This window comes from Sarcophilus harrisii, chromosome 5, assembly GCF_902635505.1.
Source record: "Sarcophilus harrisii chromosome 5, mSarHar1.11, whole genome shotgun sequence".
NCBI classification, from domain to species: Eukaryota; Metazoa; Chordata; class Mammalia; order Dasyuromorphia; family Dasyuridae; genus Sarcophilus; species Sarcophilus harrisii.
In genome coordinates, this window is record NC_045430.1 from 190,830,342 (window position 1) to 190,847,694 (window position 17,353).

General features: G+C 35.2%; 1 protein-coding gene across 2 annotated transcripts in view; it reads left to right on the top strand.

Annotated features, from left to right (window-relative positions):
- Positions 1-17,353, top strand: part of MGAM (maltase-glucoamylase) — a 153,501-nt gene that overhangs the window by 39,417 nt on the left and 96,731 nt on the right. For both annotated transcript variants that reach the window (XM_031939231.1, XM_031939230.1), the window contains exons 13-21: positions 5,257-5,370; positions 6,597-6,681; positions 9,602-9,719; positions 10,606-10,777; positions 11,111-11,227; positions 13,368-13,522; positions 14,603-14,687; positions 15,136-15,192; positions 16,163-16,287. In XM_031939231.1, the coding sequence (XP_031795091.1) occupies positions 5,257-5,370; positions 6,597-6,681; positions 9,602-9,719; positions 10,606-10,777; positions 11,111-11,227; positions 13,368-13,522; positions 14,603-14,687; positions 15,136-15,192; positions 16,163-16,287 (1,028 nt within the window). The remainder of the gene's footprint in view (positions 1-5,256; positions 5,371-6,596; positions 6,682-9,601; positions 9,720-10,605; positions 10,778-11,110; positions 11,228-13,367; positions 13,523-14,602; positions 14,688-15,135; positions 15,193-16,162; positions 16,288-17,353) is intronic.

Below are 17,353 nucleotides of genomic sequence, written 5' to 3' on the forward strand. Positions count from 1 at the left end.
TACAGAGCAAAATCCTATTATAATGTATTTTGTAATACCAGCTTTGCTATTTCAAGAATCAGGTTATATTCCTATATTTCTCAAAACTTAATCATAAATTGTAAATCCTGATTTATCCTGCCTAGCTTAAGAAAGGTACAGTTGACTGGATCCCAGTCTTATATAGAGATACTATTAGAATTAGGTTTTACTTGATTTATTGGTAGTGTTCTCTGCATCTGTAGAGGGAATACACACCCTAATGAAATTATAGATTAATTAAAGAATCATAATGATTATGAAATAAATTTCTTAACCCACAAAATTGTTTTGCTGGATTATAGATTTCCCTTTGATCCTGTCTGGGTCTCAGGGATGATTCATCTGATGGGGCTGAATTTCATACCAGAGCTGTGGACCCTATTTCCATTCTTTAGGAAAATGTTCAACCTGATATCATTCTGATCATAGGTCTCTGATCTGGCATTAATTTGCATAGTTGAACTATAGTAAGAGAGCAAAAAAAAGCAAAACAAAACTCATACCCACAATTTGGGTGTTTTTGACTCCTTATAATTGACTACAGTGAATGACTTCCAATGAGCTCAAAGGCATTCTAGGAAAATAACCTATCAGTCCAAGAAATCAAAGGAAATGTTAGCTCTGACTCTTATGATTGAAGAACCAACAATTTATTGGACCTTGTGGCCTGGTATATGAGGAAAGAGAATAAAATTTTGCTTGAACAAAATAAAAATACATCCTTAATTTGAGAATCTTGAAGTTCATTTATGGGTTTCAATCAGTAAATCAATAGGTACTTATTAAGTGCTTAATATCAAGTACAATTCTGGGATCTGTATCTATAAAGATAAAAATTCAAGAGACTTGTAGTATCATTTTGTTGTATGTCTAGAAACACAAAAGGATCTGTCTATGAAGAAATGAATAGAAATGTCAAGCTGCATATGCCAAGGACTAAATGAGTGGTAAAGATAATGGTATAGCTGATCTCAAAGGAAGAGGTAATTAATGAAGATGAGAGTAGGGCTGGGTCTGGATAAGGAAGACAGGGTAGGACATAGATAAATTGAAAAGGAAGAAGGAGAGAATTTTGGGAAAACAGGAAAGATAGCAGGAGCAAAAGTACAGAGGTGGAAATGGGTACTGATGTGAACAAGTAAACTATAGATTGATCTGTAGAAGAGGGAATCATTCTTGATTCCTTTTTTTCCTTCTTTCTCCGTCTCTAATTGGTCACATATTGACTCTTCCAGCTTTACCACAGAGCCTGGCAATAGTAGGCACTTAACATGTTTATTGACTGCGTGACTGACTTCCTTGATGTATGTCTGTCATCCAATGATCACCCTACTCGGCTGCTAAAAAGTTCATAATCAGGAAGTTGGGTACCAAGTGATGATTTTTTGACCATGTTTGACCATGCATAAATGTAGAGTACTGAGCTATTATTGATGAAATAACAGATCTTTCAAGGTTTCAAAGTAAATCTTTCTCATATTGTCATTTTCCATCATTATGACCATTCTCTATTTTAGGTCCTTATCACCTCATGCCTGGATTATTACAATTATCTAATTGATCTGTTCTCTCTCATTTCTCTATTCAATACGACAGATTAATTTCCTAGAACATAGTTTTTGTATATGTCTTCTTCCTCTGCCCTCTAATAAGCCTTTTATCACTCTTCTCTGTGTAAAACTTACTGTTTACAGAATAAAAAACTAAGTCCTTAAATTGTCATTCAAGGTCTTATAAAAGCTTTCTCTCAAGGTTTGTCTTTACTGTTCTCCAAGATAATGAGAATATTGCTTAAAGTTTTTTCCCCTAAAAAATCCTTTACAAATGTTCATTTCCACAACAACTTCTGGAAGTGTATCCTTTTATTTCCCCCATTTACAGATGATAAAACTGAGAGACAAAGATTAAGTGTATTAACTTAATCTGAGAGTGGATTTGAATTTATATCTTCCTAGCTCCTACTCTAACTTTATGGAAGGATAAATGAAACTACCCAGAAATTTTGAAGTGATGCATTCTGACCTTGAACTGGTCTCATTCCAGGCTTGCTCTCTCATTCAAATTTTAAATATTCTGCACACAATACATATAACAAAACCCCATAGTATTTTCATGCACATAACAAAATAGAAGGGAAAAAGATAATTGTATATTGTGATATACGATATGGCAGAGAGCCATCTGCGTCTAGAAAGAGGATCGTCCAGACTGAATGTGGATCACAGAATAGCTTTTTTGTTGTTTGCTTGCTTTTTGTTTTCTTTCTCATTTTTTTCTTTTTGATCTGATTTTTCTTGTGCACTATAATTGTGAAAATATGTATAAAAGAATTACACATCTAACATATATTAGATTATTTGTTGTCTAGGGGAGGCGGTGGGAGGAAGGACGGAGAAAAATTTGGAACACAAGATTTTGCAAGAGTGAATGTTGAAAACTGTTTTTGCATATATATATATATATATATATATTAATAGTCTTTTATTTACAGGTTATATGCATGGGTAACTTTACAGCATTAACAATTGCCAAACCTCTTGTTCCAATTTTTCACCTCTTACCCCCCACCTTCTCCCCCAGATGGCAGGGTGACCAGTAGATGTTAAATATATTAAAATATAAATTAGATACACAATAAGTATACATGACCAAACCGTTATTTTGCTGTACAAAAAGAATCAGACTCTGAAATATTGTACAATTAGCTTGTGAAGGAAATAAAAAATGCAGGTGGGCATAAATATAGGGATTGGGAATTCAATGTAATGGTTTTTAGTCATCTCCCAGAGTTCTTTTTCTGGGCATAGCTAGTTCAGTTCATTACTGCTCCATTGGAAATGATTTGGTTGATCTCATTGCTGAGGATGGCCAGGTCCATCAGGACTGGTCATCATATAGTATTGTTGTTGAAGTATATAATGATCTCCTGGTCCTGCTCATTTCACTCAGCATCAGTTCGTGTAAGTCTCTCCAGGCCTTTCTGAAATCATCCTGTTGGTCATTTCTTACAGAACAATAATATTTATTCCATAATATTCATATACCACAATTTATTCAGCCATTCTTCAACTGATGGGCATCCATTCAGTTTCCAGTTTCTAGCCACTACAAAAAGGGCTGCCACAAACATTTGTGCACATACAGGTCCCTTTCCCTTCTTTATAATCTCTTTGGGACATAATCCCAGTAGTAACACTGCTGGATCAAAGGATATTGCATATATTTTGAAAATAAAAAAGCTATTATTTAAAAAATATAAAGTAACTGAGAAAAATAATTGTATAGAAATCTGTGAATTTCTAGATGATACAGCTTCCTTTATTTTTTAAAAAGGTATATGCCAAATTCACTATGGCACTTTCAAACCTATCCTTTTGTGTTTCCTTCTGGTCTGAGTTTGAATGACTTTTTTTTTTTCCTTGCCAACATTTACTCTAGTCCTGTTTTTCAACTCAAATTTCTTTTCCTCCTACTGACAACAAAGAAACAAAATCCTTGTAACAAGTAAGCATAGTTATGCAAAACATTTCATATGCTGGCCTTGTCTAAAAATCTCTTGTTGCATTTTGCATTTGCTTCCATCACCTTTATATCATAAGGTATCAGATATCTTGCTTCACCCTCAATCTTATAGCGTGGTGGTGGTTGCCTTGATCAGAGTTCTTAAGTCTTTCAAAATGTTTTTTCTTTAAATGTTACATTATAAATTGTTCTCCTTAGTTTTGTTTACTTTAATTTTTATTGTAGAAGTTCTCCTGGGCTTCTCTGAAATGGTCTTTTCATGATTGTTGATGATGCAATAATCTGTTACATTCATGTATCACAATTTGTTCTGTCATAAATCAATTGATGAACATTCCCTCAATTTATTGTTCTTTGCCTAAAACAAGTAGAGTTTTCATACGTATTTTTGGACAGATAGATCTTTTTCTTCTTTCTTTTATTTCTTTGATATATAGCTTTCAGTGATTTTTTTGGTTACAATTTATTTCCAAGATGGTTATTCTGGAATTCACAGCTCCACTATTACTTTCTTACCAAAATCCTTCTAACAATTGTCATTTTTCCTTTTATTTTTTAATTTTTTTTGTCCATCTGATGACTGTAAGAACTCCAGTTATTTTAATATATTTATGTGTGTGTATATATAGATATTTCTCTTATTATTAATGATTGGAACATTTTATATGGCTAATGATAGCTTGGATTTCTTACTTTCAAAATTTTATGTTACTCTTGTTTGACTATTTATTGGGGAAAGGTTCTTATTCTTATATAACTTTCAACTTTCTATCTTGTGTATCAGAACTTTACTAAATAAATTTTCTGAAGACGGAATTAAATGGAATTTCTTCCCACTTAACTCTCTTCTAATTTTTAACTTTATTAATATTATTGATGAAAGAAAATATTTTTAATTATATATAAATGAAAGGAAGGAATAAAAGATTAGGCATTTATTAAGTGCCTACTGTGTGTCTGGCACTATGCTAAGCACTTATGAAATTGTCCATTTCATCTTCTGTGATCTTTTCTGACCCTTGTTTGGTCATCATTCAAAAGTTATTGCTTTCCTTGCTTCTCTAATTTGTATAATATATCACTTTTTACATCTAGGTCTTTTCATGAGAGTTTCTTTGTACATGGTATGAGATGTTAGTTAAAACTTATTTTCTTCCAGACTGTTTTCCAGTTTTTTAAGTGGTTTTTATTGAATGGTGGATAAAACTCTTTCCTTTCCAATCCTTCATTCACAGTTGCCAAAGTAGTAGTACAAACCTTATTAAATCATAGATGGTAAAACATTATCCTAAAGGCAATGGGAAAACAGTAAAGTATAGTCTCTTTAGATCGGTATTTAAATACCCATGACTCTGATTTTCCTTTCTAGCCTAATTTTACCCCACTTCCTTTCATGTATTTGAGAAATTGAACTCTTTCCCATTTCTATCTTGTATTTTTCTACCATTGTTCACTTGCATAGATCATCCCCTTTGAGGTCAAGGACTGTGATTAATGTCCTTTATCTTTGTAGTCATAGTGCTTAGCATGGTGTCTCTTAGGAGCAACTATATAGCACAAAAGTCTGAAATTAGGAAGACTGATTTTGTCTGTCCCTAGATACTTACAAGAATATAATCAAACATTTCATTTCTTATAGTCTCCTTTTGATTACTGCTGTTTCACTCCAATGTGTTTTCATTCATTGCCACTGACTTCCTTTCTCTGCTGCAGGTGTGGCCGGGCCAGACGGTCTTTCCAGACTATACCAATCCAAAGTGTGCCCAGTGGTGGGCAGAGGAGTTCAGCCTTTTCTACAAGGAGCTAAAGTTTGATGGAATCTGGATTGTGAGTCATCAGGATGGGGACTGTTGAGGGAACCAATATTCAGAATGTTAAAATAGTTTTTCCTTTATATTCTTATCTCAAATGGTAGAGATGGGAGGAGGAAAGAATAGGTAGAAAAGAAAAGTGGATTACATATCTTTTAGTGACTTAATATTCAAATAATGTCAAGATAAATAGCTTAGGCAGAATCGGAATCAGAAGAACCCCAAGAATCAAAAAATCAGTAAATATTTATTAAGTCCTGAGTTGCTAGGCCCCTGTGCTAGACAGTTTTTAAGTTTAGTTGTTTTTCAATCATGTCCAAATCCTTCTGACTCCTTTTGAAGTTTTCTTGGCAAAATACTGGAATGGTTTGCCATTTCTTTCTCCAAGTCATTTTACAGTTGAGGTAACTGAGGCAAACAAGGGGAAATGACTTCCTTAAGGAATATATATATATATATATATATTTATCTCTCTCTCTCTATATATATCTAAGGATATATTTGAATTCAGGTCTTCCTGATTCCTGATACTCTATCCATTGTGCCTGCTAGATGCAGGAGATTAAAAGGAACAAAAATCAAGTTTATTTTTCTGTTGTGTGAAAGAATGGAGGCACAAGCAGGTACATGTAGAATATACACAAGTAGATGTAAAGTATTTAAGGGGAGGCACTAGAACCTGGTGTAGAAGATTAGGGAAGCCTTAAATAGAAGAAAATATTTGAGACTGAGCTTTGAAAGAATCTTGGGATTCTCAGAGGTAGAGAAGAGGAAGGGAATACTTTTCTGGCATAATGGACAAAACAGAGATGGGAGATTGGATGTTATGGATAAGCAGTGGTCAGTCAATAAACATTTACTGGTAGGTACTGGGAATAGTAATCCAAATAAAAAAGAAGATAGTTTCTGCCTTCAAACACCTTATGTTTTGATGGAGGAGGACAATGCACAAAAGGCCAGTTAGAAGTTAGGGATGGAATGGGAAGTGGAGAAAAGAATGCATCTGCATGGGAGCTTGAAGGAAAACTGTTTTGCACTTCCCTTCCCCAAAACAAGCAAGAACTCACCAATGCCAGCCAGTCTAGATAGGTAGAGAGAGCAGTTGGAAATCCATTTAGGTCCACAACACTATTTTTAAAAGGTATAATTAACTGGGAAATTCCCCCAATTTCAAAACTAATAATAAATACAAAATAGACTTTTCACTACTCACACTGTATATTTCTCTATTTTTGTCTCTAGGATATGAATGAACCCTCCAACTTTGATGATGGTTCATCTACGGGATGCTCACATAGTAACCTGAACTATCCCCCATTTACTCCTAGTAAGTCATGGGACTGGTCCTTTGGATGAGTTGTTGACTGTTAACTTATCACATATACTTGTCATTCTAAATTGTACAAAGACAGATAAGGACCCCTTCTGTTAATGGATTGAGGCACAAATGTTCACAAAAAAAGGAAAAAAATTTTCTTTTTCTGTTTTTCACCCTTTGCTAAATGCAGGCAGTTCTAACCCATAGAATTGTATTGTAAAGTAATGATGGTGATTATATCATCGTCATTGTCTTAGCTTATATTTGAAATAGTTTACAATTTATAAAGTGTTTTTGTCAAAGGTAGGTAGTAGGAGTGTGTTTTTGAGCCTATTTTATAGATGAAGAAAGAGAGGTTTAGATAGATTGAATGACTTGCCCAAGAAGTTAGTGAATAATGGATATTGTCACTAAATCTAGATACTGAATCTAAGTACTCTTGCTTCTACACCATCTTATCTTGTAGTCAAAAGGAGGTGATAGGGTCCTTCCAGGTGAATCTATCATGCAGGAGAATTGTGGGAAATTAATCAGGAAAACTAAGAATGATCAAAACAAAATTAGAGAGGGCCTTGGAGTCAGACTAAACAATCTAGAGTTTATTCCTTAGATAATGGGAAACCATTGATTTTTGTTGCACTGTGGTGTTCAAATTAAATTATTAGGAAAATTAACCTGTTCATGATGTAAAGGATGGATTGAAAGAAAAAGAATGGAGATAGGCAATAATTTAGGCAAAACACCTTAGTCAGTGTTTGTATTTAGAAGTCTGGAAGGAGAATATGGAATCAGAGGTAATACCAGAAATAGTTAGTGAAAAGCTAGAAGAGACCTAGAAAAAGATAGTGTCAGAAAAGCCAAGTATAGAGTTTATAATGAGGTAGCGTTGTGGCAAAGGAGAATGAATATTGTGCAAAGGCCATTGGATTTGGCAATTAAAAGATCATTCAAGAGTGCTGAATTGAGCACTTATGTTTAAGATCTCATGGTGGGTCCTAGGAAAAAAAAGAGAGGTGTAAGATATAGTGACTATCCTTGTAGGAGGCAGAACCCTTATATAGAAAGACTAATAACAGTACATGAAACTATGTGTAAAGTGCTAAATAACTGACATAGTTTTTTTTTTTTCAAATTGCTTTTATTTTTACATCACCTACATTTCCTGCTATATCCTTTCTGTTAACTTTTCCTAGAAAGTTATCTTTAATTATAATAATATCTGTTAGTCAGATAGATATTAACCACTAAAAGAATGGTTAATTCAAGCTTTTTCCAAGTTTTTATTTATCTGACTGTGAGTGTACTGTTGTTTAGTCTTTCAGTTGTGTCTGATTCTTTGTGTCCCCATGGATCCTATCGTTCATGGGGTTTTCTTTTTTCTTTTTTTAATTATGGCTTTTTATTTACAAGATATATGCATGGGTAGTTTTTCAGCATTGACAACTGCAAAACCCTTTGTTCCAATTTTTCCCCTCCTTCCTTCCACCCCATCCCCCAGATGGCTGGTTGACCAATACCTGTTAAACATGTTAAAGCATAAGTTAAATACAATATATGTTTTCTTGACAAAGAAACTGAAGGGGGTTGCCATTTTCTTTTTCAGAAGATTAAGGTAGACAGAGATTAAGTGACTTTCATACAGCCAGTAAGTAAATGAGGCCAGGTCTAAACTCACATATTCTTGATTCCAGGTACTAAGCTATCTAGCTCTCTTGATCTACTTATCCCACTGATGAGTGAATGGTTGTAATAGGAATAAAGCAGGGGAGGATCAGGGGAAGGAAGGAAAGAAAGGAAGAAAGCAAGTACTTAATTAAATACTTGCTATTGTGCTAAGCACTGTACAAATGTTACCTCATTTAATTCTCACAAAACCCAGAGAAATAGGTACTATTATGATTTTACAGTTGACAAAACTGTCAGAGGACAAGTGAGTGTCACACATTTAATACATGTCTGAGACTGCATTTGAACCCAGGTCCTTCTGATACTAGTCATAGAAGTTTATGTAGTAAACCAATTGATCACATTATGGGTTTTATTCAAGGACTAGTTGGTTTTGCTTAGTACCTCCAATATAGACTATAACTTCAACTTGAATCCTGAGTCAACAAATATAGAAGTACTAGACAGTAGAGTGAGATTATCTTAGTGCAACTTTCTACTATTGCAGAGATATGCAAAAATGCATATCCTACTGATATTGAGGGAATAATAACACCATTAACAATTCAAAGTTTTATGCTGCTTTGTTTACAAAAAACTTTGTGTACCTTCAATACATTATATCCTCATAAGCCCTTTGTGGGCTAAGTAGTACAATATTATCTCTAGTTTATAGTAAAGGTACTGAGAATCAAGAAAGATTGAGTGATTTGTTGTTTGTCCTTCATTCTCAAAGAGGACCGTGACATCAGGGAGATGATGGCCATAATGTGCAAGTGAATTGGATTTAAGTGAGGAAGGGCTGTGCAAGCTCACCTGCCTCACTTTTTCCTCCAGAGCTATTTGGATCTAGTGGTCAGATGTAGATCAAGACAACTGGAGATGATCCTGGTTTCAGTGGGACACTTTGGCCTTTTTAAGCTAAGGTCTTGAATGATTTTCTGAAACTATGTGATTCTGGGCAAACCATTGAACCTCTTTGGACTCGTTTTCTCATTCCATAAATTAGTGAGTTACATTGGCTCGTCTCTAGTCTTTTCCAACTCTAAAATCTGTAATCCTATTGTTTATATCATTAAATAAAAAAGGTAGGACTCAGACAAGCCCACGTCTTATATTCTAAACTCAGTGTTATTTCTGCAACAAATTATTATATAGCATTAATTTTCCTGAACTTGACTTGAATTTTTGATTTATGTTTTAGAGGCTGACCAATGTCATAATGACCTATGCTTTCATCAATTGCTTCATCTTTCCATTGTAGGAATACTGGATCACTTTCTACCTGCCAAAACCCTTTGCATGGATGCAGTTCAGTACTGGGGAAAACACTATGATGTTCACAATCTGTATGGTTACTCCATGGCAATTGCAACAGAAGAGTAAGGCAGCATTCATCAAATTGTATTCATCAAAACACCTGTGGTTTCAGCTTACATTTGCTTGCTGATGTGCCCTCATTTCTTGGGTGTGACACCAGAGAGTTAGATTACATGGAGAACAGAAGACTTTTACTTTTTTTGCAATACAATTTGGGAGCAGAGGAGTTAGTTAAAAAAAAAAAAAAGGAGAAAATGTTAATGAATTTGCCCTAGACATAATCTAGCGTCTATATAGAGCCATTGGGAGACTAGAGAGTTTATTTTAGGTGGTTTATATAGCTAATGTCTTTATAAGGAAAGTTCCTATTTGATAAAAATTATTTGCCAGCAGTCTGTTTGTTTAAAACAATATTTCATGCAAGATTCTTGCTTCTGACTCTATCTCTGAACTTAGTTTCTATTTCTGTCTCTCTCTCTCTCTTGGAGGCAGCAAAATAAAATTGCTTCAGAGTCAGAATGATGTGGGTTTAAGTCCAACTTTACACATGTTAGCCTTGTGGATAAAAAATGAGGAAATTAGTTGGCACAGGAGTTAGAATGTTGGGTCTGGGATGGGGATGCTAAGATAATGAGGTCAATGAAGAATTGGACATGACTGTAACATGACTTAACACGTCCCTTAACCATTTGATGCCACAGAGAGCTTTCTAAAGTGAGAAGTTATAGATAAATTGCCACTCTGAATGGTAGAAGTTTCTTCACAGAGGATTCTTTACAACAATGAAATCCTAGACCTGGACAAAACCCAAAATTTACACCTGTGTCTGTGTGGGTCTGTGGAGGTTTTTTTTTTGAAATTAATAAAATCAGAATCAGTATTGTTTTTGATTAATCCCTAAAGGTGAACAAAACTGCAACTGCCTCTCTCTCCATTTTTCCTTTGCAGGGCTGTAAAAGCTGTCTTCAATAATAAAAGAAGCTTTATTGTCACACGCTCTACCTTTGCTGGGTCAGGCAAATTTGCAGCTCATTGGCTGGGGGACAATGCAGCCACTTGGAATGACCTTCGCTGGTCTATACCTGGTGTGCTTGAGTTCAACTTGTTTGGTATCCCTATGGTGAGCCCTCACTTCCACCTCTCCACCAGGCATAAACCTTAGAGAACACATCACTTCCCAATTAATACTGCTCAGGATCCTCTTTTATTTCTAGTTTGAGTTGCTTTTTAGAGACAGTCTAGCAAAGTTCAAGTGCTGAGATATCATTTTGATCATAATGAGAATCAGGAAGGAAATGTTATTGAGGGAAACATTTATGTAACAAGGATCACTTATAGGCAAATAAAAGTATGGTGAAAATGCTGGGAAAAAAATGAAAAGTTTGAAAAATAAAACAAAAAAAATTATGTATAAAAAAGACCCATGTCCATCCATAATTTGTGATGATTCTAGGTGGGCCCTGACATCTGTGGTTATGCCAATGATGTCTCAGAAGAACTATGCAGGCGGTGGATGCAGCTTGGTGCATTTTATCCATTTTCCAGGAATCACAATGGTCAAGGCTACAAGGTAAATCCTCAAGAGATGGTATCAAGAGCAATTTGAGATAAATTAGGAGGGGCTAGTTTACCCACTATGGTGTTTGTTCATTGAAATTTCTTTATGGTCTGTTATATCTAGGCTTGACTCAGAGCTGTCTTTATCATGGTTCAGTGGAGAGAGCTTGAGACCTGGATTCAGGAAGGCCTGAATTCAAATCTGGCCTCAAATACTTCCTAGCTGTGTGATCCTGGGCAAATCACTTAACCTGCAGAGGGCTGCCTCATTTTCCTCAAGTGAAAAACAGGGATAATGGCACCTATCTCTTAGAGCTGTTGTGAATTCAAATGAGATAGTATATGTTGCACTTAGTACAGTGCCTGACATAGTAAATACTATATAAACATTTATTCTATTTTCTTCCCTCTTCCAAATTCCCTGTGTCTATCAAAGACATTATCACCCTTCTAGTCACCCATGTTTGTAATGTTGCAACATATATGTTTTACTCCCTCATCCCTACATACCCAAGTAAATCTTGTTTCTGACTCTACATCATCTTTCATATTTATCTTCTTTCTACTCACATGGCTACCACCTTACTTTAGGTTCTTAACATATCTCCAGTCTCCTTTTCTCAAATTTATCACCACATCTTCAACTCTACAATCACCAAAATGATTTCCCCAGATAATATCTATAAAACACTTTGAAAATTTAAAATTACATAGCTATAATTATTAATTCATGAGAGTATAAATTGGCTCTTTTATTAATCTCATTATATCCATTGCCATTGTCCTAATTCCATTTCTAATGGAATTAAGAAATTCAACTATAAAATTTCAGAGTTGGCATTGTAAATGTCATCTACTCCCATCTCTTGCTTCATTCGTAAATACTCCCTATAACATTCCTCATAGCATCTACTTTAATGTATAAATGACAATTGCTGGAAGAGAATGGGCACTGAGAAATGTCATTGGTTTGGTCCTTGGAGCCTTTAGAAAGGGCAGTTTGGGGAGAGAACTGAAACTAGAAACTAGGTATCAGGAAGCTGAAAAGCCAACTGTTGATGAAGAATTTGAAAAAATGGATATTCTCTTGGTGACAGCCACAAGGATAGGAAGAGGATGGACTTCAGCTCTGGAGGCCTTAGGTTCCTAATCCATAAAATGAGAGAATTATACTAGACAATTTTCACAGTACTATCCGGCTGTAAGTTTTTGGAATTCTATAAAAAAAGCAATGTACAAAGTATTGGGAGAAACAGTTTTTAAAAAAGGAGATCACAGAGGAAGAATGAAAGCTGGTCAATAAACATTAAGTATCTGCTATGTGTCAAGCAGTGTGCCAAGTGCTGGGAATACAAAGGAAGGAAACATTCCCTGCTTTTAATCCCTGGTGGATTAAACCTAGGTGGAGAGACAATAGGAAAACAACTACTTACATGATAAATTAGAGATAACCAGTAGAGGAAGAGGGCAGCTGGTAGGACAATGGATGGAGTGCTAAGCTTGTAGTCAGGAGGACATGAATTAAAATCTGGCTTTTGATACTTACTAGTTGTGTGACTTAAGCAAGTCATTTAATCCACTGTGCCTTAGTTTTCCCATGGATAAAATGAGGTGGAGAAGGGAATGTCAAATACTTCACTATGTTTGCCAAAAAAATCCAAAATGGTGTCATGAAGAGTCAGATATGATTGAAATAGCTGAAGAACAAGATAGAGAGGAAAGCACTAGGATGAAGGGGCATCTGGATGGAAAAGCATCTTGTATGAGATGGGATTTTGATTGGGACTTGAAGGAAGCCTGGAGTCTGATTGATACAAGGAGGGAACGAGAGTATTCTGGGTGTAGGGATCAGTATTAAAAATACCTGGAATTTAGAGATAGAATGTTTTGTGTGAAAAATAGCTATGTAAGAAAATAGCTTTTTTTTTTTTTAAACTCAATGCCAATAACTTAACTTTTTTGGATGTTTTTCCTTTCCTTTTCTTTTTTTGGTGTATAATTAATTGGTCATAACATCAGTAGATTCCTCTTGTGTTTTAGGCTTGTTCAAGAGCAGTGTTTTAGAATATTGATTATTTCATACAGAAGATATAATGGACATTTTCACATTTTGTGATTTATAATGACAAAGATCTTGTTCCTTTTGCTCCTAGGATCAGGACCCTGCTGCATTTGGAGAAGATTCTCTTCTTTTAAATACCTCCAGACACTACCTGAATATCCGCTATACTCTGCTGCCTTATCTCTATACCCTCTTTTTCCAAGCTCACACTCGAGGGGACACTGTAGCCCGACCCCTTCTACATGAGTGAGTTTCCTGATCTCCATTCTGAATTCTGATATGTTATGATATGAAATATGTCTGATATGTTAAAACTTGGTTAAAACCTTAGCTGGTTTTGTGTGATACCAAATATTTAGGCAAAAACTGAAAGCAATTCCTGGAACAACCAAGTGAATAGAATGCTAGTCCTGGAGTCAGGAACACTCATCTTTGTGAATTTAAATCCAGCCTCAAATATTTAATAGCTGGGCAAATCACTTCACTCTGTTTGCCTCAGTTTCCTCATCTATAAAATGCTCTGGAAAAAGAAAGACAAAACACTCCAGTATCTTTGCCCAGAAAATCCCACATAGGATCATGAAGAACCAGATGTGAGTGAAAACGAACAACATTCAATGTAAATGAGGGTGGCACTTGTTTGCAAAATTATTACACTGTTCACAGTATGGATATATTCCATAAACTACTTTATCAATAGAAAGCATGAACAAAACTTTTTAATCTGAAGTTCACTGTTCCCACATGGGAAGAAAATTTAATACAAAGTGTCTAGGACAGAACTTTAGCATGAAAATTTCTCCTTCATCAGACTAATTTGGAAACTTGATTTAACATCTTTAGAGATTTATTCCTTTTAAGTTAAGATGTTGCTATTTCTAGGACCATTTCCTATCTACCATATTAAAATTCAGATATCTCTGGAAAAGGTGACTCAGTCATTGACATATTAAAAAATCCATTTATTTTTAACATTCATAAAATTTTGGAGGGAAATTTATTTGCTCTAACATCCAACTGAAAATGTGGGTTTATGGGGCAAAGAGAGTGAGTAGTTAGGGAGGGGATGCTGCTAAAGGAAAGATTAGAATTTGGGACAATACCTAGGAAATGTAGCCCTAGATAGTTAGTGCGGTAAGGGTGGGAGGGAGTGGGATCACATAGGAGCTCTGAAATGGTGGTGATGGATACCAAAGACATACTTTGAGGTTTTGCTAAGAGTTGGTTCCATTTTTCTTTCTTGTGATGCCACATAATATCCTGAATCCTTGGTAACATTGGCAATAGAAGTGATGCTAATTATCTGCTCTTGTCTCTGGTTCTTAGGTTTTATGCTGACAATTATACCTGGGATGTGTATCGGCAGTTTTTGTGGGGGCCTGGGCTTCTTATTACTCCTGTTCTGGAGGAAGTAAGTTTTTTTTAAATTTTATTTTATTTTCATAGGGACTCAATGTTTTTTTCAGCTCCTCCCCTTCCTGTTCTGGAAACTAGTAAATCAGTCAATAAGCATTTATTAAGCACCTCTGTGTATCTGGCACTGTGCTGAGTGCTTTCCAAATTTTATCTCATTTGATTCTGTTAGCCACATTCTGATGACAAATCTTCAATTTGTTTGGGATTTTTATTTTCTCAACCTTATCCTTTGGATTTCCTTTGGTTCCCTGAGGTTACTTCTTTGGTTAATATGGGGGAAGGTGTGTGGAATTTATGAGATGATGTTTTGGGTTTCTGAATGGAGAAAACATTTTTGCTTCAGGGAGTGGGAAAAAGGAAGGAGGGGTGCAGTTGGGAAGTATGTTAGGGAAGGCTTTTCATGTTTGAGACATGAAGGATAATGCTTTTTTTGTTTCTTTCAGGGGGCTGAGAAAGTGACAGCATATATGCCTGATGCTATCTGGTATGACTATGAAACTGTAAGTAGATCTCGTCCACTGATGCCTGATGAACACAGTTTCTCAAACAGGGCTTCATGGGGAGGAATAGGGAAGTGTAACTGAGAGACATTTAGCCAACTGCCCTTGAAATATCTCCTAGTGTTATATTTTCTTTAAAAAAAAAAAAAAAAGGAATTCTTTTGTTTAATATCGTCTTTATTTCTGAATACATATCTCACCTGCCTAACAAGACTTATTTTGTAACAATAACTAAAGGAGTAAGGGGAAGAAATTATTCATCAGAAAAACAGGAGGGCAATTGTGTCTAACAATGTACACTATAATATTTGCAATGAGATTGCGTGAGGGAAATTAGGGAGACAGAGATGGCATGGTATCTCTTTGATCTTGGAGCAGACATTCCAGAGATGTTAATAACCAAGCAACTATATACTTTAAGCTTTGTTTATGATGATTAAGCTCAACTTCAACCAAAAAACTAAGAGTAGAAGAAGAGGAATATTTTGAAAAATTTATATATTTTTGTTTCTATAGCATCTATATTTCCAAATTTATCTCTTTTTGATCTTTTCCCCATAGATCCACTCCTTAAAAACCAAAAAAAAAGAGGAAAAAGAGCAGTTTGCCAAAATTCAATTTCAACTAAGTGTGACAGTGTATATGCAATGTTTCATATCTTTATCATTCATCTTTGCAGTGTTTTGGAAGGAAAGAATGTTTTATGCATAAATATTATGACTACTAGATAAACTTTGGGAATTATTTTTGTATTCAGATTATACTAACATCTGAGTATGGTATAAACCCACAATACCTTAACTTTTCCAATATGACAACAAGATGTTGCTGGCATAGTCTTTCTGCTAAAGCTTGGGACCTAAATGAATGGACGAAGGATAAAGGATATAGTGTAGACTATTCACAAAACAAGTAACTAAGAGGCGACTCTATTTCTAATGCAATTCACTCTTGCTTTTGTACCAATTAGGGTAATCGGACATCATGGAGAAAACAAGAGGTTGAGCTGTTACTCCCCCCAGACAAAATTGGACTCCATCTTCGAGGAGGCTATATTTTCCCCACACAGCAGCCAGCCATCACCACAGTAGCAAGGTACAATACTGAAGGCTAGTTCCATTTCCAGGGTTCTTTCATGCCTGCCTTTTCCCCTGCATAGATGTGGAAATCATCTTGAAAAAGACACTATATCTCCTTTATCCCAATAAGTGGTTCAGTGAGTGGCTATAAGGAGGAAATTAATAAATAGATTTGTCAGTTAGTCTTGGTTCTACCTGAGAAAATTATTGGCTTGATACTTCACTCAGTAGCAAGTTTTTGAAGTTCTCTATCAGACATAGTGGAAAGAATGCTTAATTTTGGATCAAAGGACCTGATGTGGGTTAGTCATTTACTAACTGTATACAAGTCAGTTAACCCCTATAAACCTCAGTTTTTCCTTCTGTAAAGTGAATGGATTTTGACCAGATGATCTCTAAAATCCCTACATCTAAAGCTATAGTTATATTTTCTTTCATAATTAAGTCAACATTATTTATGCTTCAAGTTCTATGATCCTATGCACCTATGATCTTTTCTTTCTCATCTTTGATCTTCCTCATCACTAACTATAACTATTTTTGTTGTTTGTTCTTTTTTTGTTTCTGTCCTACTCTTTGTGACCCAGTTTGGAGTTTTCTTGGCAAAGATATTGGAGTAGTTTGTCATTTCCTTCTTCAACTTATTTTACTGATGAGGAAGCTAAGGCAAACAGGTTTAAGTGACTTGCTCAGGGTTATTTAGCTAGTTTTGAGGTCAGATTTGAACTCAAGAAGAGGTGTCTTCCTGACTCTATCTACTTTTCCATCTTGCTAACCACAGCTCTTATAGAAGATGTTATTGTATAGTATAATTAGCAGTGAATAGTAGTCAATATTGGTATATTTAGAATTTCAAAGGGAAAAGAAAAAGTCACAGAGAGGAGATGAATGACTGTTTTAAGCTAATCTAGGGGATAGAGAGGAGTTGGGGATAGGTTGTATAGTTAGTTAGTATGGAATTTGATGGAAGAGGGTTTTGAAAGTCTGACATATGAAGTTTAGACTTGAATGTGAAGGAAGTAGGAAATCATTGAAAATTTTTGGTGGTAAAGTATGACTTGTTAAAGTCATGCTCAAAGAAG